The sequence below is a fragment of the Scyliorhinus canicula genome, chromosome 3 (assembly GCF_902713615.1).
Source record: "Scyliorhinus canicula chromosome 3, sScyCan1.1, whole genome shotgun sequence".
NCBI classification, from domain to species: Eukaryota; Metazoa; Chordata; class Chondrichthyes; order Carcharhiniformes; family Scyliorhinidae; genus Scyliorhinus; species Scyliorhinus canicula.
Window position 1 is genome coordinate 267,579,514 of NC_052148.1, and position 22,338 is coordinate 267,601,851.

The 22,338-nt window shown below is 47.3% G+C and overlaps 2 protein-coding genes across 9 annotated transcripts in view; both read left to right on the top strand.

Annotated features, from left to right (window-relative positions):
- Positions 1-22,338, top strand: part of pdlim5a (PDZ and LIM domain 5a) — a 292,715-nt gene that overhangs the window by 211,590 nt on the left and 58,787 nt on the right. For all 8 annotated transcript variants that reach the window (XM_038792764.1, XM_038792763.1, XM_038792761.1 and 5 more), the window contains one exon: positions 16,634-16,818. In XM_038792764.1, coding sequence (XP_038648692.1) covers positions 16,634-16,818 — 185 coding nt within the window. The remainder of the gene's footprint in view (positions 1-16,633; positions 16,819-22,338) is intronic.
- Positions 6,413-6,940, top strand: LOC119963516 (60S ribosomal protein L26-like). Its single transcript, XM_038792770.1, has one exon. It carries the CDS (start codon positions 6,460-6,462, stop codon positions 6,892-6,894), a length of 435 nt encoding a protein of 144 aa, XP_038648698.1. The 5' UTR covers positions 6,413-6,459; the 3' UTR covers positions 6,895-6,940.

Consider the following 22,338-nt stretch of genomic DNA (forward strand, 5'->3'; position numbering starts at 1 on the left):
GTTCTGCTTCGCCTGCCCAGTTTGTGTAGATGTAACTAGTGGAAACACTGTTCCCGTTACCTCATCCTATGGCGTGCAATCTGTTTCTTTCAAACTGCTCTGGCATATTTGTGTCCCAAGCAAATTAGCCTTTGTTTCCTGTCTCCTCTTGTCTTTTTTTAAATCTGTTTTTCTTCCTCCTCTTCAGAAAGATATACCTGAACAATCCTTTAGATGCTTTGCCCAAATGTGCACCCCATCCGCCCCCGATCAAGTGCGACCCAAAGACCAAAGCCTATGTTGCCTCGCTTTCTACTGTAAAGATCAATACAGCTAGGTAGTGTTTACCATTGACTGTACGCTATTACACTGGCGTTTCGTTACCCTGCGTTGACTTTTAATAATGGGTGCTTGCAGTGTGAAACTGCGCTTTTCTCAAACGATCATGTATTTTCTGTTGGTAAAGAAGAGTGTATGGGTGGGTGGGTGGGGGGGGGGGGGGGGTGCGGCTTGGCATGAATGGCCTTGCCTTGTTCAGTGTAGTCGGGTGACATAGAACATACAGTGCAGAAGGAGGCCATTCAGCCCATCGGGTCTGCACCGACCCACTTAAGCCCTCACTTCCACCCTCTCCCCGCAACCCAATAACCCCTCCTAACCTTTGTTTTTGGACACAGGGCAATTTAGCCTGGCCAATCCACCAAACCTGCACATCTTTGGACAGTGGGAGGAAACCGGAGCACCCTGAGTAAATCCACGCAGACACGGGGAGAACGCGCAGACTCCGCACAGACAGCGACCCAGCGGGGAATCAAACCTGGGACCCTGGCGCTGTGAAGCCACAGTGCTAACCACTATGCTACCGCGCTGCATTGTTGCCAGTAATAATACCTCTGTACCGAAGTGGGAAGGCTTTCACTGTACACAGCATCTTCCATCCCCTCTGGATGTCCCAAGCACTTACCACCCAAACAGTTAATTGTTCTAATCAAGTAAACGTCGATTAGTGCACAGCAAGCTCTCACGAGGAGCAATGTGATTATGAGCAGGTAATCTGCCTTTGTGATGTTGACTAATGGATACATATTCACCAGGGCTGAATTTTACTGCCCGCCCGGTGGACATGTTTCCCGCGGGGTTGTGGGCTGTGTGGGAGCACATCCCACCACCTTTCCGCCCACCCTCGAGCTCACCTGCATATATTAATAATATTATAATCACTTATTGTCACAAGGAGGCTTCAATGAAGGTACTGTGAAAAGCCCCTAGTCTGGGGCTGGTTTAGCACAGTGGGCTAAATAGCTGACTTGTAATGCAGAACAAAGCAGCAGCGCGGGTTCAATTCCCATACCGGCCTCCCCGAACAGGCGCTGGAATGTGGTGACTTGGGGTTTTTCACGGTAACTTTTTTTAAAATTTAGAGGACCCAATCATTTTTCCAATTAAGGGGCAATTTAGCATGGCCAATCCACCTACTCTGCACATTTTTTTTGGGTTGTGGGGGCGAAACCCACGCAGACACGGGGAGAACGTGCAAACTCCACACGGACAGTGACCCAGAGCCGGGATCGAACCTGGGACCTCAGCGCATTGAGGCGGTTGTGCTAACCACTAGGCCACCGTGCTGCCCTATTTTTCACGGTAACTTCATTGAAGCCTCCATGTGAAAATAAGAGATTATTATTTGCCACATTCCGGCGCCTGTTCGGGGAGGCCGGTACGGGAATTGAACCCGCGCTACTGGTCTTGTCCTGCTTTAGAAACCAGTTGTTTCGCCCACTGTGCTAAACCAGCCCCTATTACAGGGTAAAACGCAGGTGCTGAAATCAGCCATTATTTGATCAGTAATTAAGGTTCAGTTGAGCTTGTTTCATAAATTATCGTAGAATTTACAGTGCAGAAAGAGGCCGTTCGGCCCATCGAGTCTGCACTGGCTCTTGGAAAGAGCACCCTACCGAAGGTCAACACCTCCACCCTATCCCCATAACCCAGTAACCCCACCCAATACTAAGGGCAATTGTGGACACTAACGGCAATTTACCATGGCCAATCCACCTAACCTGCACATCTTTGGACTGTGGGAGGAAACCGGAGCACCCGGAGGAAACCCACGCACACACGGAGAGGATGTGCAGACTCCGCACAGACAGTGACCCAAGCCGGAATCGAACCTGGGACCCTGGAGCTGTGAAGCAATTGTGCTATCCACAATGCTACCATGCTGCCCTCAATGCTACCGTGCCGCCCTATGTTACTATGCCTATTGACCCCCAATAATGAGCTGTTCGTGCCATTGCCTGTTTGGTGTGAGTAGCAGAGCGGGAAACACAATTTCTAACCATAAATGGTTAAAGTGCAGGGAGGACTTTGGGGACTGCATTTTGCTGTTCACAGGGTGTCCCCCACTATTCCCCCCCCCCCCCCCTCCAATCTGAGGCTGTACAACCGCTTCCTGCCTACCCGCGCCTTCCCTTAAACCCATTCTCCATCCACACTGCCCCCCTTCTCTCTAACTTCCCCAAACACCTCCAGGGCCAAGATCCTGGGCTTACCTGCTCTGGGGATCCGAGGCCTTGCGCTCCACTCCTCACCTGTGCTCCCAGCAGCTGCCCCTGCTGCCTCCCAGGTGTGGCCGGGACTGGGGTTGCTGCCAGCCAATCGGATTGGCTGGCAGCTCCAACGGGCGCATCGTCTGCGCCAACCTCCATACCCCAGTGGATTATTCTGCCCCAGGAATGGGGAGGGCTCCACTCCTGTTCTGCAAAACAATGCAAGTGGGATCGTTTCAGTCCAGCCGAGAGGGTGTCGGAGTTGATGGTGAATATAAAAGCCCTGGCCGGACGATACGTTATTGGAAGCTGCATTTATTTATGTCTCAACAGTAGGGGGAACCATAAAAATGGTTAAAATGCAGGAAGGAAGGGGTATTCACTTTTAATGGGACCTTTTCCGGATACTGCCAAAAGTATTTATTTTCTACAAATAAATATATTCTTTCATAAATAAAGTAGCAAATAAGCAATATTAAATAAAATGAAATCACCCCCTCATGTGGGATTTGAGACCATGATTCTGGGCTTATAAACCCCACTAACGGCCAACTGAGAATTGCCTCTAGAAAACTTTCCAACTTGTTTCAGAAGCCTGTTACTTGAACCTGCAATCACTATTTCCATTTTGGGTATCTACGATGCATCGTAAAGTCGGCAAGGGGGAAAGACAAAATCCGGAATGGGTTTTGATGCTGCGTAGCCGCCCACGCATCTCTGACGCTCCTGCTGTCTGGCGGAAAGGTCCGATGCTGCTGTGAGTTAATAATGGTTTCGGAAATATGCCTTTGAAGATTCCCTCTTTGCCCGTTTTACACGACGAGAAGAAGAACACACAAACTTCTCCCCTTGGTGGAGGGATCAATGACCAGGTGGCAGAGATTTAAGATAAGAGGCAGGAAGTTTAGAGGGGATGTGAGGAAAAACCTTTTCACCCAGAGGGTGGTGGGAGTCTGGAACTCGCTGCCTGAAAGGGTGGTGGAGGCAGAGACCCTCATAACAAAGAAATATTTAGGGGTGCACTTGCGATGTCAAGGGATGCAAGGTTATGGGCCAAGTGCTGGGAAATGGCATTAGAACAGTTAGATGGTTGTTTTCGACTAACACAGACGCAATGGGCCAAAGGGCCTTCCCTGTGCTGTCACCTCTATGACTAATCTCATGCCAGGTTAAGTCCAGTCTCGTTGGCGTTGAAGTGTGTGTGCCTTCACTTTCCTTTTCATCATCCAATTGTATTTCACATGTAAAGATTCATCGAAGTCGCAGAAGAGGCGGTTTCAAAGATGTCATCGAAGTCGCCAAATTCTTCACCTAATGCTGCTGGAACTGATCCTCGTCCGTTAGGCGCAGGGAAGCAATCAGTGGGCGTACAAACTTGTGAACTTCCAGCGCAGGCTGCCGTACCACCAGCCCCGGCCCCTGTCAGAGCTACGGACCCCAACGTCTCTGTTCACGCAATCTTGGAAAGGTACAGGGGTTGAGGTCGTGCACAGTCCTGGCTAACGGGTGCAGGGTCCAGTTACATGAACAGATTAAAGAAACTGAAATTGCCCTTCTGTAGAATCGAAAAGATTTAAGGGGAGATTTGAGAGAGGTGTTCAAAATCAGGAAGGGTTCAGGCAGAGTAAATAAGGAGAAGCAGCTTTCACTGGCTGAATGATCAGTAAAGAATAAAATGATTGGCAGGGAAATGAGAATTTGTTTTACTCGGCAAACTGTGGCCCAGAAGGCGCTGCCAAAAAGGGTGGTCGAAGCAGATTCCACCAACATTAAAAAGGGAATCAGATATACTTGAAAAGAGGAAATTTACAGATCTAGGGGGAAAGAGCATGGGGAGTTGGAACAATTGCAGAGCTCTCGCTAAGCATCAGCACATATATGATAGGCCAACAGCCTCATGTTATATTAATTTCAGGACTTAAGTTTATTTAGAAAAAATAACACATTTTGTAAATCCAGTTTTAAATATATTTGTGTAGTGCACTGTTCCATGTAAGTCGCTCTCTCAGTCGGGTTCCTCTCTCTCACATGTTTCCCCTCTCTCACAGGCTCTTCCCTCCCCCTCTCTCATGGTCTCTTCCCCCCAACCCCTCTCACGGCTCCTCTGCCACTTCCCCTCTCTCACGGGCTCCTCCACTGCTCCCCCCACCCCCTCTCTCGCGGGCTCTCCCATCCCTCCCCCTCTCTCGCACACCCTCTGTCTCCCTTTCTGCAATTTGTGTTCTTTCTCTTTCTTTCTACCTTTTGCCCAGGAACATTCTGGAAAATCCATTGGAAGCTCTGCCGAAATCGGCCCCACGTCTTTCGCCAAGAGCGAAGCAAAGCCCGGAGGCAAAGAGTGCTGCGGCCACGATTACTACTGTACTCGCTGCTCAAGCTAGGTAGAACCTGAAGTCCCTGTGAGGCGAGCAGATTCACTGTCTCTTTCTGGAATAATCATTATAATTGTTAGAGTCAGTATGTTGCAATGAGTGCATAGGATTTGGGAGAGCGTGTAGGGGCATATGAGGCTTAACATCTTTGGAGTTAAAAAAGCATGGAACGGTACCAAAAGAAGTTTATGAGAACTAATTTGCATTCATAGCGAGAACATTGATACCTGCGGAGGGTTCAGGCACTTCAAAACAAATTTAAATAGACCTCATTAGCTACAAAGATGTTGCAACCTCTCTCATGTAATGGTTACACGTGATGACCACTGAGAGATTGATGCACTGTAGCATTTTGGAGTGGACCCGTCAAAATCCACAAACTCGTCCACCTAACACATGCTTTTGTTTTAAAGAACAATACAGCACAGGAACAGGCCCTTCGGCCCTCCAAGCCTGTACTGGTCATGATACCAACCTTTACCAAAACCCTCAGCACTTCCTTGTGCCGTATCCCTCTATACCCGTCCTATCCGTGTGTTTGTCGAGATGCCTTTTGAACGCCGTTAATGTATCTGCTTCCACAACTTCCCCGGGCAACGCGTTCCAGGCACTCACCACCCTCTGTGTAAAAAAACCTACACGTCTCCTCTGAACTTTGCCCCACGGACGTTAAACCTATGCCCCCTGGTGACTGACCCCTCCACCCTGGGAAAGAGTGCCTGCCCATCCACTCTATCCATGCCCCTCATAATCTTGTAGACCTCTATCAGGTCACCCCTCAACCTCCATCTTTCTAATGAAAACAGTCCAAGTCTATTCAGCCTCTCCTCATAGCTAACACCGTCCAGACCAGGCAACATCCTGGTAAACCTCCCCTGCACCCTCTCCAAAGCCTCCACATCCTTCTGCTAGTGTGGCGACCAGAATTGTGCGCAATATTCCAAAGGAGATAAATGCTTCTTCACATGTTCTATAACTCACTCTGTATATTTTCTTCACTGATTCTCTTCCTGATACTTCTTCACTTTTGCTATTTGTTTTAAACGTCTACTAGACTGTCCAAACCTGTTGTATCTCCGTCTCTTCTGGACGCTCTGTTCATCGCTCCGGTTACAAAGCCTCCGTCTACACAACCCTTTAAGTTGCCCAAGTGTCAGTCCACTAGCTCTCTGCACACGCAGAAGAACAAGAGGTAAGGGAAGATCAGCATGCTGTGTGTGCCTCCCCTTCCCATGCCAGACTGTGGAAGATTTAAAAAGCTGCATTTTGGATGTCCAATGGTTTTGTAACTAACCCCTCGCACTAACTTACAATTTTAAGCTTGTTTTGCGAGTTAATTTCTTTACTGTGAGCCAGGACTCCACCACAATTGGACACCCAAGGCTCTTCCTTCATTGCCACCCCACTTAAGTAGACAGTCTGAGATCGGGGTGGCGTGATGCGAGAGCGAGACGGGCCAACCAGCAACGTAGGAACAGGAGGAGGTTGTTTAGCAGTAGTTGAGAATGTTCTGCAGCTCTTTTCACTGGCAGCCATTGAAGCTAGAACAGGAGGCCAATATGAAGTTCAATCCCTATGTGACATCTTCCCGGATGAACTGGCAAAGGCATTTCAATGCTCCATCTCACATCTGCAGGAAAATTATGTCCTCTCCACTCTCTAAGGAGCTGAGGCAGAAATACAATGTTCGCTCAATGCCCATACGCAACGATGATGAGGTTCAGGTCGTCAGAGGGCATTACAGGGGCCAGCAAATTGGTAAAGTTGTCCAAGTGTACAGAAAGAAGTATGTAATCTACATTGAGCGTGTACAACGTGAAAAAGCCAATGGTACCACAGTTCATGTTGGCATTCACCCCAGCAAGGTGGTGATTACCAGGCTAAAGCTAGACAAGGATCGTAAGAAGATCCTGGAACGCAAGTCCAAATCTCGCCAAGTTGGCAAAGATAAGGGCAAATACAAGGAAGAGTCTATAGAAAAAATGCAGGAGTAATTGAATGTTGGAACTTTGCTACTTTCAATAAAGATTTTAAAAAATTTTTAAAAAGAGAATATTCTGCAATCAGATCAGAATCGACCTGGAAACTAACCCCATAAACCTGCTACAAAAACAGAAAATGCTGGATAATCTCGGCAGGTCCGACAGCATCTGTGGGGAGAGAGAAGGGAGGTGGCGTTTTGAGTCTGGATGACGCTTTGTCAAGGAGTCTTCCAGTCGTCTAATTTGTTTAATCTCTCCTCGAGGCTCAGCTCTTGGAGTTTAGGTATCACTCGAGTAAATGAAAGCAAAATCCTGCAGATGCTGGAGATGTGAAAAATTGAAATTGCTGGAAAACCCAGCAGGCCTGGCAGCATCTGTGTGGGGGGGGGGGGGGGGGGGGGGGGAAGCTTGAGTTAACGTTTAGAGTCCGTGTGACCCTTCAGCGTTGTGGAGAAAAGTCATACAGACTCGAAACGTTAATTCCATCTCTCTCTCTCTCCACAGATCATCCCAGTAAATCTACGCAGATTTATGTGATACAGGCCTTTTTATGGGGCGGTTCTACATTCAGTTGTGTGTTACCTCTCTCTTTCCACCATGTCTGTAGCTCTAAATCCAGAATCTCCTTTTTCACTTTTAGCGGTTCACTTGATTAGCTGATTGAGACAAGTTTTGATGTTCGTCACTCCTTTTGCCATTATAGTTGTGTGTTCTGTGAATGTTCCTATTACATATGAGTAGGCCATGTTTCACTGCTATTCTGTGAGATTGTGAATGATCTGTACCTCGACTCCACCTGCCCACCTTTGTTCTGTATCACATGATAGCCATGGCATGCAAAAATATACCGTCCTCAGTCCCAGTGTTACAATTCCAGCTGATGTTAGTCCTGGACAAGTCAGATCTTGGCTTGATGGATTCTAACTTTTTCTTTTAGAAACTGTGGAGGAAGGTTACTGAACAAATTCACAGGAAACTGGTGGTGAAGGGTCACTCCCAGCCTAAAGAGGGGCTGGTTTAGCTCACCGGGCTAAATCGCTGGCTTTTAAAGCAGACCAAGCAGGCCAGCAGCACGGTTCGATTCCCGTACCAGCCTCCCCGGACAGGCGGCGGAATGTGGCGACTAGGGGCTTTTCACAGTAACTTCATTGAAGCCTACTCGTGACAATAAGCGATTTTCATTTCATTTCATTTTCAAGAACATGAAATACACAAACTGCGTGGCCAGCACCTCATTCCTTTCTTTATCCCTGTGGAACCCATAGAATCCAGACAGTGCAGAAGGAGGCCATTCAGCCCATAGAGCCTGCACTAAGCCACTCCCTCGCCCTATCCCCGTACTCCATTTAACCTGCACACCTTTGGACACTAAGGGGCAATTTTTAGTACGGCTAAACCACCTAACCTGCACATCTTTAGACTGTGGGAGGAAGCCGGAGCGCCCGGAGGAAACCCACGCACACACGGGGAGAAAGTGCGAACTCCACACAATCACCCATGGCCAGAATTTAACCCGAGTCCCTGGCACTGTGAGGCAACAGTGTTAACCACTGTGCCACCGTACCGGCCTGAGAGCTCCGAACGTCCCACCGCATTCCTTGTCTGACCTCGCTGTCCTTGCTCCCCTGAACTGTTCCAATGAAGCTCAGTGAAAGTTGGAGGAACAGCAGCTATGTTTGATTAGACACTTGACAGCATTCCAGACTGGAGTTCAGTAATTTTGGATCATAACGTTATTTCCTCAGACAAAGGGTGGTAATCATTCCGCTGTAACCATTCACATCCCATCTGGACGCACCTTAGTGTATTATTACTCTCCTTTGCCTTGCACCATCTTTCCCTTTCTTCTGTTCTTTCTTTCCCTGCCCCTCTTCCACTTTCCCTGATCCTTCACTTGCTTCCAGGATTGGTAAAGGGCCATTGGCCAGAAACATTAACTCTGTTTCTCATTCCACGGATGCTGGTTGACCAACATTTTCTATTCTTACTTTAGATATGCAAACAAAAAGTGTGTTTAAAATTGCTGAAATTGCTAAAACTGTCAGCCACATTACTTTGAGCGAACGTTGCTTAAAAGAGAGGCATCTTGTCAAAGCTTAAAAACGTGCGTGTGTGTGCGCGTGATTGATGCGACCATCAATTCACCCAGAGACACGAGTTGGAGTAAACTGTGGCTTTAATCGGCTTACAACTGAGCCTGCCTGTGACTGTGCTGAACTGAGGGCGGACTCGCAGGACCGCAGCACTTATACTTCCTGAAGGGGGCGGAGCCCTGTAAATGCTCCTCATCTCCCCCTATGGGCAGAGCCGCGCAACGGCTCACAGATGGAGCCCACAGGGACACAGTAATGTACAGTGTGAATTATAGTGGTTACACATTCACCACAGTGTGCATGTGCGTACATGCATGCATGCATGCACGCTCATCTGTCTGCGTGTGTATGCACATGTGGCATGCTCAAGTGTGTCTGTGTGTGTGTGAATGTGCTCGGGTGCGTGCAAATTCCTTTAATGCATCCAACTCGGTTTGATTTTATGGCCCAGTGTTGACTTACAAAAAACATATCCCCGTTTGGGGATTATTGACAACTGTGACATGTACTCTGAGCAGCTGAGCCGGGCAGTATTACCACATGAAATGGGCATGTTGTGGAAGATGAATTCTTGGTTTATTGAGCAGAGAGCAGGTGCACTGCCGGAGTTTAGCCCTTTGAACAGCACGTGAAATGCCAGGCGAACAACAGCCGTGGGTGTATGTTCTAATGCTGACCATCCACTTTCAACACCCACATCGCGCCCCTTACAAAATAAAACAAAGATTTCCTCACAAACATCTAGCAAAATGGAGTAAAATTACAGCAGAAGAGAATGTCACCTCCAGTTTAAGTCCCCGCTTTCAGCAGGTGAAGAATACTGGGGACTGTTGTGGGGAAGTCAATGTTGATCGTAGAATTAAGCTCTCATATAATAATAATCTTTACTGTCACAATCGGCTTACATGAACACTGCAATAAAGTTACTGTGAAAATCCACCAGTCGCCACACTCCGGCGCCTGTTCGGGTGCACAGAGAGAGAATTCAGAATGTCCAATTCACCTAACAAGCACGTCTTTCGGGACTTGTGGGAGGAAACCGGAGCACCCGGAGGAAACCCACGCAGACACGGGGAGAACATGCAGACAGTGACCCAAGCCGGGAATCGAACCTGGGACCCTGACGCTGTGAAGCAACAGTGCTAACTGTTCTACCGTGCATATAAGAATATAAGAAATGGGAACAAGGGAAGGCCCCACTCGCGTGCTTCACCGATCAAGAACTTCATTGGATGTACTTCCTCAACTTCACAGAAAATAATCTTGAATGTGTCACGCAGGATTTGAGTGTCATTCCAGGAATGGGTGATTGATTGTTGTAGGAGTGGTGGGGGACATCGCTGACAGAAGGTCAAATTGAAACGACACGAACTGCAATCAGAGGTGTGCTAACGGCAGTACCCTGCTGAGGGGATTTACTGTCCTCCTCAGTGAAGGACCTTATATTTGAAGTTGAAATCCATGAAGAGTTGTAAAGCTGCAAGAGCTCTGGATGACACTTCCAAATCTGTCGTCTCATGTATTGAATTTACACCCAGAATCCTTTGCGTGGAACGGGTATTGGCCGAATGCTTGATGACCTTCAGAAGCTTTAGAAAGTTTCTCAAAGCCATCATGGGACCAAAACTATTGCTTGTACAATTTACTGGGAGATTTAACATGCCCAGCCTCAGACTGTGCGTGAATTAAGTGTGCAGGGATGTACGGCAAAATTGGTAAACATAGTGAGGGTGAATCTCAGAAGTGGGTGGCTCAGATTGGCACGGCATTGGCACAGAATGGTGGTGACGTGGGGGGAGGGGGGGGGGGGTTAGGGGGTGGCACTCCACATGCCAGTCCTCACAATTTGCTTTCTAATGCTGATCAGAGGCTAAACACCTCCCCTGAGAGAGAGAGAGAGAGAGAGAAGGGAAAACTAGAGAGAGTCGGCCTGTAATGTTCCCCGGTATATTAACGGCATGGGATTGGATTAATTAACAAATTGATTCAGACAAGGTGTTGAAGGAAGGGTTAGAAAGCAAAGTTCTGATCTCACTCCTCTTTAACTCTTCTTTATACTGTGCCTATAATTGTGCTCTCTTACTTTCTTTGACCTTTTCTGTTTTCACAGCGTTACGTGGCATGAATCAGTTTTCTCCACTGAAAAATCCACTTGCAGACACTTTTCAATTTCGCCAATTAAGTCTGCAATGTCTAGGTAATTTTGTTTCACTCTTCCGACGGAATAGCAACTTATAGAAGAGTGATGTTGGGCTGGCTGGAAATCGATATCGAGCGAACCTACAGCACTGCTAAATTGCCTTCCAATACAAGTTTTCAAATCCCGCCATGACCTCACCCACTCCCTATCTCTGTATGTTGAACGCGCTATATAAATTCAGGTTGTTGGTTGGGAGATCTGAGCTTGGGCTTCCTATCAAACTGGAGTGTTGGGCTGATTGGTGCGTCTGGATTAAGTGATGATATCTGACAGTATAGTCATATTCCACAAGTTTGATATGAGCTTTGGTGGGCGAGTCAAGTGTTGAGGCCCAACGTCACAAGTGAAGCAGATTTAGACGACCGATTCCACTCCTCTTGCCTCCAATTTCAGGTCCTGATCCTAGCCTTGGAAAGATGCTTACATTAAAGTCATTATCAGTGCAACTCCCTCCATCAAGGCATTGTGTTTAGGAGTGTGATTGCACCCTGTAAGCGTTCACTTGTCGGGTTTCTCCTATTCACCATGCCTCTTTGACTTTAGGTAGCCGGAGTCTTGACCAGGTTATGTTTGAGTGAAAGGGGCACTAACCACATTGCACACTGCGAGCGTCCAGTAAAATGTACCAGGGCCGCATTGTGCACACAAGAAAACTAATCCGGGAAAGGAAGAAACAATATGGAGAGGGCTAGCAATCATATTGATACTTAAATCTGCTGTCTTCTATAGTGATCCTCGCCTGAGTATGTACAGAAGGGGCTGATGGGAAATGGAAGTACCACCAGGGGGCAGCGCGGGAACATATAAGAGTGACGCCGAAGGCCCGCCCTCACTCACTTTGGCTGGAGAGACGGTGGAGCAGGACAGGGACGGAAGTTGAGCTCAGGGCTGCAAGTGTGGTCAGGCCTAGTTGCAGAGCATAGAAAAGCAGTATCTTTACAAGTTCTATTCTGTAAGTAAAAAAGTTAACAAAGTCATTTTTTGTGGAGCACAATAAACCATCCTTCAACTGCTGAACGACTTCTAGCATTCATTTAAGAAACATAACATCTTCCATGATTGTTAATCGGTAATAGTCTTTCAAACCAATCATTTGCTGTGTTCTAGTGGAGTAGCAGACAATTGTAAATGATGTTTATTCAGTGCAAATTAAACATGGCAACATGCCTCACAGGAGAAGGCTCTGTGGCCCATCATGCCTCTGCAGGGTTTCTGAAAAGGTTACCAATTAGTCCCGCTATCCGTCCCTTTCCCTGTAGCCCGGCATTTTTTCTTTCTTCCTTTCTAAGTGTTTATTCACTTGCCTTTTGGAAGATCTTATTGAATCTGCATTTGCTGCCCTTCCAATCAGCCGGTCCCAGGTTACAACAACTCGCTGAAAGATCCTCCTCTTTCCCTTTCTCCCCCCCCCCCCCTTTCCTCCTCCCCAGGTTTTTTGTTAACCGATAATTTCATACCTGCGTCCCCTGGCTATCGACCCTCCTGCCAGCGAAACTGTTTCTCCCTATCTGCTGTGGTATTGGCAGACCGGATGCCTGCCCACCTGTGGGCATTCCAGGGGGAGAGTAATCCACGCACCTTCCCAAAGTGACTCTGGGAACTCTTTTTAAGTTGTTTGTGGAGAAGATTGACAGCATGGTAACACAGTGGTTAGCACTGCGGTTTCACAGCTCCAGGGTCCCAGGTTCGATTCCCTGCTGGGTCACTGTCTGTACGGAGTCTGCACGTTCTCCCCGTGTCTGCGTGGGTTTCCTCCGGGTGCTCCGGTTTCCTCCCACAGTCCAAAGACGTGCAGGTTAGGTGAATTGGCCATGCTAAATTGCCCGTAGTGTCCTAAAAAGGTTCGGAGGGGTTATTGGGTTACGGGGGTGGGGTGGAAGTGAGGGCTTAAGTGAGTCGGTGCAGACTGGATGGGCCGAATGGCCTCCTTCTGCACTGTATGTTCTAAGGTCGGACCCCTTAAACCCAGTCTTGCTCTCCTCTGACGACCCCACGCGTGCACACCTTCCAACAGGAGTCACTGGATAAAGACCATGAGCAAAAACGCTGGCCAATTTTATTTGACCTTTTTCCAGAGACAGAAGCCACGAAGGTCGAATACTGTGTCCAAATGACTGCCCAGATCTCAAGTCAGCTAAAGTGCAACGCATGCTCCCAGCGTGATTCAGCTAGTCCATGATGAAATGAGACATCTTTACGTACACAGTGTTGCAAAATGTTCGTGAGGTTGGGTTGATACCTAAAATTGTTTGTTGATGGAACAGGAAGTGAATGCAATTTGATTATTATTTGAAACAGCAAAATTAATCCTGAAAAGAGTGTTTTGTGTAATGCTGGTTATAATCTGTATTAAATATTTCTGCCTATGTATTTCATTGTGTGAGAGTGTGTATGGGGGAAAAACAGAAAGATTGCAGTCTACAATTCCTCAATACCTGATGCTGTAAAACTGAAAGAAACTCACCTCGGGAACATTTGTTATTTCTATTTATATCCCTTTTACATAGATACTCTCTTGTTGCTTCTTGTCTAACCTGATACTTGGTGTGCACGCTTGCTTTCTGTGTCTATTCATACAGCAGATGTTCAGACTGTAATTTGAATTGTACAGCTCCTGATGAAATAGGATAATTTGAAGGAAACCTTGCTATTAGTTGCCGAAGAGTTTGATGGAGAGAAGCATGTGAATTTATATAGTGACTTTCCCAACCCCAGGATATCTCTACAACCATTGAAGTACTTCTGAAGTGTAGTCACTTGTAATTTTGCGCACAAGAAACAGCAATGTGATAATGATCAAATAATCGGTATTTGCGATGTTGATTGAGGGATAGACATTGGCTGAGACAACGGTAAGCACTCCCCTGTTGATTTTCAAAATGGTGCCGAAGGATCTTTTGCATCCACCCAAGAGAGCACAGGGGGCTCTCAGTTTGTCACCTCATCTGAAAGACGGCACCTCCAACAGTGCAACACTCCCTCAGTACCGCCTTGGTTTCTGAACTCGGCCCCTGGAGTGGAAGCTGAACTGGCACTTTGAGGCAAGAGTCCACACTACCCCAGGTGAAGTAGTGATTGGGAGTTACAGCGGGGGAACCGCGCATGTGAAGAGGGTGCGTTTTCCCAACCGTGTTTCTAGCATAAGACCAATAAACCCAATGAGAACTTCGAGAGAGGCGTCTTTGCCAAGGGAGCAGTGAGAATGTGTAACTCACTATCACGAATGGAATTGTTGAGGTGAACAACGTAGATGCAGTTGAGGGGAAGCTGGGTACGTTTACGTGGAAGAAGGGAATGGAAGGAGATGTTAACATGATGGGTGATGGGCGAGAGGATGTAGAGAGGATGGGCGATCGTGAGGGAATAAGCACCGACGAAGCGACCCATTCGAAGCATTAAGAGGTTGAGGAAGCATTTGAGATTCTTGGTTTCGTAAATAGGAGCAATGATACAAACACAACAAAGTCATGCAAAACATTTACAGCTCTTTAATTAGGCTTCAGTGCGGAGTATTGTGGCTGGAATGCCCGTGTTTAATTCTGGGCAGCACCTTGTCGGACGGATGTCCAGGCCCTGTACAAGGTTCAGAGGAGGTTCACCAGGATGCTGCAATAGACTGGAGATAACGGAGTTGTTCTCCTTCGAGCATTAAAGGTTATGGGAACACCTAATGGAGTTATTCAAAATCGGAACTGGTTTTAATAGAGAAAATAGACAGAAACGAACCAACGGTGCAAGTGTGGTGGTGTGTGTTATAGCTCCCTTGGGGAGTCTGAGTTCCTGTGGCAACATGCACTTTTCCATGCATTTGTATATGGAGCTGCGGATAGTGACAGAGGCTGAAAATGTACTTCTATCATATGGCTGACCAGGGGTCTCTGCCACACGTACTGCCATAAACCGGTGTGTTGGCGGGATTCGCAGGTCGATACTCAACCTGTTTGACTGCCTGATGAACCGTTCTGTGACCATCAACTTCTGGAGTGGGACTCCAACTTTGAGGTTCTGGCTCCGAGACAGGGGCACGACCCACTGCAACGCAAAACCTCGCATCGACCAAAGGTTTTAGATATTATTTATTTACAGGCTTGTTAAGATCAGAGAATCACTGACTGGGAATATCGTGGGATCAGATTCTGTGGGATGTTTTGAAAGGCAATTGGACTTTTTTCTTCTTCATTGTTGGTGGAAAATGTGAGGAGGCATTCGGCCCATCGAGTCTGCACTGAGCCCCGAAAAAGCACCTTACCCAAGTCCACTCCCCTGCCCTATCCCCATAACCCCATCTAACCGGCACATCTAAAGGGTAGCACAGTGGTTAGCACAATTGTTTCACAGCTCTAGGGTCCCAGGTTCGATTCTCGGCTGGGTCACTGTCCGAGTGGAGTCTGCACGTTCCCCCCGTGTGTGCGAGGGTTTCCTCCGGGTGTTCCGGTTTCCTCCCACAAGTCCCGAAAGGCGTACTTGTTAGGTGAATTGGACATTCTGAATTCACCCTCAGTGTACCCGAACCGGCGCTGGAGTGTGACGACCAGGGGATTTTCACAGTAACTTCATTGGTGTGTTAAAGTGCAGGTTAGATGGATTGGCCATGCTAAATTGCCATTAGTGTCCAAAATTGCCCTTAGTGTTGATTGAGTGGGGTTGCTGTGTTATGGGAATAGGGTGGAGGTTTGGGTAGGGTGCTCTTTCAAAGACCCTGTGCAGACTCGATGGTCCGAATGGCCTCCTTCTGCACTGTAAATCCTATGACCTATGATCTTTGGACACGAAGGGGCAGTCCTAGCATGGCCAATCCACCTAACATGGACTTGAAGAGAAATGATTTGGGTTACAGAGAAATAACCTGGGTGCGGGTTAAATTGGATTCAAAGAGCCAGCATGATGGGTCAGGTGGCTTTCTTTACGTGCTGTCAGGTTAGAAATTCTTTAATTGGATTTGATAAAGGAACAGTTCCTTCGTTAACCATTATTCTGCCGGTGCTTTGGACTCGATGCTGACAATGTGGACTAGAAACGGCATCTGTTCTGACATGCAACGTGAAGGACGTTGATGAATGATGTGCAAATGTTTATTTTTATCACAAATGGTGTGGTGTTTCTGAGCAGGGAACATAATGTTCGATCTTTCCAAACCTTCAAAACTGACTCCATTTATGTGGGTACTTGGTGTGGGATATACGTCGCAGAAACCTTTTCACACAAAAAGTTAAAACCAAACATCTTCTCGTCCAAAGTAGAAACTCGACTGTGATAAAAATGTATTTCACAACTCTTGACCCTATGCAACAGCACAGACATTGTTGCGTTGTTACCATTTAGACTTCAACCTTGAATGAAGGTATTTGCTTTTCAGGTCAGGGATGAAGTGACTGTTTCCAGGATTATCCCGAACTTCTAAGTATTGTGAAAAAATTACTTAAGGGACTGAGGGTCAATTGCCTTTGCTCTTTTACAGTGGAAATGGTGAGGAAGTTCTTCAATCTATTGGCCCGGCCACAGCTTCAGTTAAGCCCATGTCCAAGCCTCTCGGTAGGGGGTGTCACACATCACCAGCTGCTGCTCCATCCGGCCCGACCTTTCAACCGAGTGGACTCCCTGGTGCGGGCAAAACAACGGGCTGGCAAGCCGGCAGCCCAGCAGGTAAACTGTGCTTCATTTTGTTTCAATGTGGTAAAGTTACAGACGAAGCAACAAACCGAGAGTTGTCTTCAAAGGTCCTGTATGTTGTGGCAGCCCAACATAATTTCCACCAAGGACCATGTCGACCAGTTGCTGCAAGTTTAAAAGCGTCCTTAAAGCAACATCTGATCTCTGCACTTCTCTAATTCTGGCCTCCTGGACATGGGCCGGTTTCAATCTCTCCATCTCCAGCAGATGTTGCCTAGGCCCCAAGCTCTGCAATTCTCTCCCCCACATCTCACATTCATCCTTTAAAACACTCCGTAAAACCCAAATCTTTGACCCATATTTTGGTCATCTGATTTAATAACTCCTTATGCAGCTCGGAGTCCTATTTATTAAAATTCCTTCCTGGGATGTGGACGTCGCTGGGCTGGGCCAGCATTTGTTGCCCATCCATAACTGCAGTTGAACTAAATGCTTGCTGGGCCATTTCAGAGGGTAGTTAAAAGTCAACAACATCGCTGTATGGATCGGGAGTCACATGTAGGCCAGACTGGGTAAGGACGGCAGATTTCCTTCCCTGAAAGGCATTAGGGAACCAAATGGGTTTTTATGACAATTGGCACTGGCTTCATAGTCATCATTATACTTTTAGTTCCAGATTTTGTTTTATTGAGATCAAATTTCACCATCTGCCATGGTGAGATTCGAACGGCGGACTCGAGAGCATCCCCCTGGGTCTCTGGCTTACTAGTGTAGTAACAACGCCGTCTCCCCGATCTTGTTCTAGAATGCTCCTGTGAAACATTTTGACATGTCTTACTGCATTGAAGATGCTATTACAAATAAAGTTGTTGTCGAAGGCCTTGAAAAGGTGAAATAGAAAGTAATGAAACATAGAAAATAGAAGCAGGAGGAAGCCATTCGGCCCTTTGAGCCTGCTCCGCCATTCATTATGATCACGGCTGATCATTAAGTTCAATACCCTGATCCCTCCTTCCCCCCATATCTCTTGCCTTAAGCCCCAAGAGCCATATCGGATTCCTTCTTGACATTACACAACATTTTGGCCTAAACTACTCTCTGTGGTAGTGAATTCCACAGATTCACCACTCTCTGGGTGAAGATATTTCTCCTCACCTCAATCCTAAAGGGTTCACCCCTTCTCCTCAAATTATGATCCCTAGTTCTGGACTCCCTCACCATCGGGAAACTTCTTTCTGAATCTGCCATGTCTAATCCTGTTAGAGTTTTATAAGTTTCTATGAGATCCCCTCTCAATCTTCCAAACTCCAATGAATATAATCCCCATCAATTTAGTTTCTCATATGACAGTCCCACCATCCCAGGAATCAGCCTGGTAAACCTTCGCTGTACTCCCTCCATAGCAAGAACATCCTTCCTCAGATAAGGATACCAAAACTGCACACAATACTCCAGGTGTAGCCTCACCAATGCCCTATACAATTGCAGTAAAGCATCCTATTCCTATACTCAAATCTTCTCGCTATGAAGGCCAACATACCTTTTGCCTTCTTTACTGTACCTGCGCGCACTCACTTTCAGCAACTGATGCACAAGGACACCAAGGTCTCGCTGAGTATCCACCTCTCTCAATTTACACCCATTCAAATAATAATCTGCCTTCCTATTTTTGCTACTAAAGCGGTAACCTCACCTAAGGGGAACAAGGGGACATTTTGCAGCTCAGGCAGCATCTGTGGAGAGAGAGAAACATTTCTGATCAATGGCCTTTCATCAGGAATTATCCTTTGCTTTAGCGTACCCATCATCACCCAGGCATGAGGCACCTTCTCACTTGTTAAAACCTCTTCCATGGGATTTGAGTGTTGCTGGCTAGGCTCGCATTTGTTGCTTATCCCTAATTGTCCTTGAATCATCGAATTTACAGTGCAGAAGGCGGCCACTTGGCTCATTGAGTCTGCACCGGCCCTTGGAAAGAGCACCCCACTTAAGCCCACCCCATCCCCGTAACCCAGTAACCCTACCTAACCTTTTTGGACATGAAGGACAATTTATCATGGCCAATCCACCTAACCGGCACATCTTTGGACTGTGGGAGGAAACCGGAGCACCCGGAGGAAACCCACGCAGACACGTAGAGAAGGTTCAGACTTCTCACAGACAGTGAACCAAGCCGAGAATCGAACCCTGGAGCTGTGAAGCAACTGAGAATGTGGTGGTGATGTAAATGGCTTGCTAGGCCATTTAAGAGTCAAACCACATGATGTCAGGTTGGCCAGACCAGCTAAAGGTGGCAGGTTGCCTCCCCCAAAGCATATTAGTGAACCAGAGGGGCTGGTTTAGCTCACTGGGCTAAATCGTTGGCTTTTCAAGCAGACCAGGCAGGCCAGCAGCACGGTTCAATTCCCGTTCCAGCCTCCCCGGACAGGCGCCAGAATGTGGCGACTAGGGGCTTTTCACAGTAACTTCATAGAAGCCTGCTCGTGACAATAAGCGCTTTTCATTTTTTAAATTTCAAATGGGTTTTTATGACAATCTGCTAGTTTCACGGTCACCGATACTGAGAGTAGATTTTAGTTCCAAATCTAATGATTGAATTTAAATTCCGGCATCTGCCGTGGTGCGTTTTGAATCTGTGCTCCCAGGGCTTTAACCCGGGCCTCTGAACTGCTACCATTTCAGCATTATTGACACTGTGACACCGTCCTTGAGTATTGTGGTAACAAACAGTATGACCAGGATTAGTACTGTCTCATGCAGAGGCAGTCTGGGTACAAATATGTGTTCAAAACTGGAGCCCAAATATTTAAAGTTTTGGTGTGATCTCTTGAAGTGCTACCGGTCTATGTGTTCACAAGTTTAATAAAGTTTACAATCATGAGGTTGCAAGGTTATACACATACACCAAATGCTGATGGAAAAATTACTGCTCATGGATGGACACTTGAGAGGGTGCTATTTAAATAAATGAAACTATATTTTGGCTTTTAGAGTACAGCAAAAGTAATGCACGTCTTGAGTAGACTATTTATTTATTTAGCCGTAAGCACACCGCTAGATATTGTTGTGTGGAATGCTAAGTACACATGCTGATCTAATCATTCATCAGTTGGCTGGCTAACGAGTCACCAATAAACCTTTAGCTTCGGTACAAAGTGTTCCCGGGAATCGTCAGCTTCCTCATAAAACTGTGTGAAGAATGATGGGGCAGCGCTTTATTTTTGAACAGACCTTTCCCATCGAGTGTCAGTTATACTTTTAGTTTTAACATCGTTCCCCAGATGTTCCTTTACCTCGATTGTGACAATAAAATGCAACAGCGATTGAGGCAGCAGAGATTTGGACGTTCGTGCGACTATCAGTGCGAAACCTGGGAGGGTGGGGGGGGAGGGGCGCGGGGGGGGGGGCTGCGGGGTGGGGGGGGGGGTGTAGTTTAATGTTAAGAACCCATCCCCATCGAACCTAGCAGCCCGGCAGACATTTAACACTCCGCGGTGGGTTAATTACCTTAGGTCAACACTTCTGGCACCGAGGGCAGAACGGTGGCGCAGTGGGTTAGCCCTGCTGCCTCACGGCGCCGAGGTCCCAGGTTCGATCCCAGCTCGGTCCGTGTGGTGTTTGCACATTCTCCACTTTTTTGCCTGGGGTTCACCCCCACAACCCAAAGATGTGCAGTCCAGGTGGATTGGCCACGCTAAATTACCCCTTAATTGGAAAAAATTAATTGGGTTCTCTAAATTAAAAAAAAAAAACACACTTCTGGCACCAACTGGGGAGGGAGTCTCACCTTAGAAAGCTGCCGACCGATCGGACTGTCCGACTCTGTAGCCCCGGCAACACCAGGTTCGGAGGGTGGCAACTGCTCCAACCACAGCCAGTCCCTGAAAGTGAGGTAGTCGTGGATCCCAGACTGCAGCTGTGCCCAGCATTTTGGGGAGTCCTGGTTGGCAGACGCCGGTGAGAGGGGGTGGGTGGGGAGCCAAAGTTGGACGGGGGAAGATTAAAGGGGTGGCTGGACCTTGTCGGGGAGGGGTGAACCCCCATTGGGCTCAGGGGGAACCTCCTTTTGAAAACCTCAGTTGAATCTGCCCCCACCACGCTCTCTGGCAGTGCATTCCAGATCCTAACCTCTCGCTATGTCAATAGCTTTTCCTCATTTTGCCATTGCTTCTTTTGCCGTTCACCTTAAACCTGGACCCTCTGGTTCTGAACCCATCTGCCAATAGGAGCAATTTCTACCTACTCCATTTCGACCCCTCATGATATAGAACACCCCCTCTCAATTCTCCTCTCCACCTCTTCGTCTCCCAGGAGAACAGCCCCAGCTTCTCCAATCTCCACGTAATTGAACCTCCTCATCTTTGGAGCCATTCTGCAGCTTCTCTGCAGCCTTCACATCCGTCCTCAAGTGTGGTGCCCAGTACTGGTCACAATACTCCAAATGATATTGAACTAGAGTTTTACAAATTTCATCAACGCTTCCTTGCACTCTGTCCCTCTATTTATAAAATCCAGAAACGTTTTAACCACTCTCTCAACCCACCCTCCCATTTTTATCAGTTAGTTCCTGCACCCCTGTCAGCATTGTGCCCTTTATTAATCTTGATTAATAAGGGGATCAGGGGTTATGGGGAGAAGGCAGGAGAATGGGGATGAGAAAATATCAGCCATGATTGAATGGCGGAGCAGACTCAATGGGCCGAGTGGCCTAATTCTGCTCTTGTGTCTTATGGTCTTATTTCATATTCCTGTCCCATGAACCATTTCTCACACCCCTGTGTGATTTCCATCCTATATCTGTTGGTCCATTCCACCAGCCTGTCTATGATCTTTTCAGGCCCACTGCTATCGTCCTCCCAGTTCACAACATTTGATTTTTGATTTGATTTGATTAATTGTCACATGTACCAAAGTACAGTGCAAAGTATTTTTCTGCGGCCGAGGGAACATACACAGTACGTACATAGTAGACAAAAGAATAATCAACAGAGTACATTGACAAATGTACACCGACAAACAGTGATTGGTTACAGTGCGGAACAAGGGGCCAAACAAAGCAAATACATGAGCAAGAGCAGCAAAAGGTGTCGCGAATAGTGTTCTTACAGGGAACAGATCAGTCGAAGGGGGAGTTGTTGAGGAGTCTTGTAGCTGTGGGGAAGAAGCTGTTCCTATGTCTGGATGTGCGAGTCTTCAGACTTCTGTACCTTCTGCCTTATGGAAGGGTCTGGAAGAAAGCAATGCCTGGATGGGAGGGGTATCTGATAATGCTGTCTGCCTTCCTGAGGCAGCGGGAAGTGTAGACAGAATCAATGTGGGGGTGGCAAGCTTGTGTGATGCGTTGGGCTGAGTTCACCACACCCTACAGTTTCTTGCGATCTTGGACCGAGCAGTTGCCATTCGAGGCTGTGGTGCAGCCGGATAGGATGCTCTCTATGACACATCTGTAGAAGATTGTGAGAGTCGCATAGTAAGTAGAGACGTTGTTGGGCTTTCTTGACTGTTGCATCAACGTGAGTGGACCAGGGCAGACTGTTGGTGATGGTTACCCTC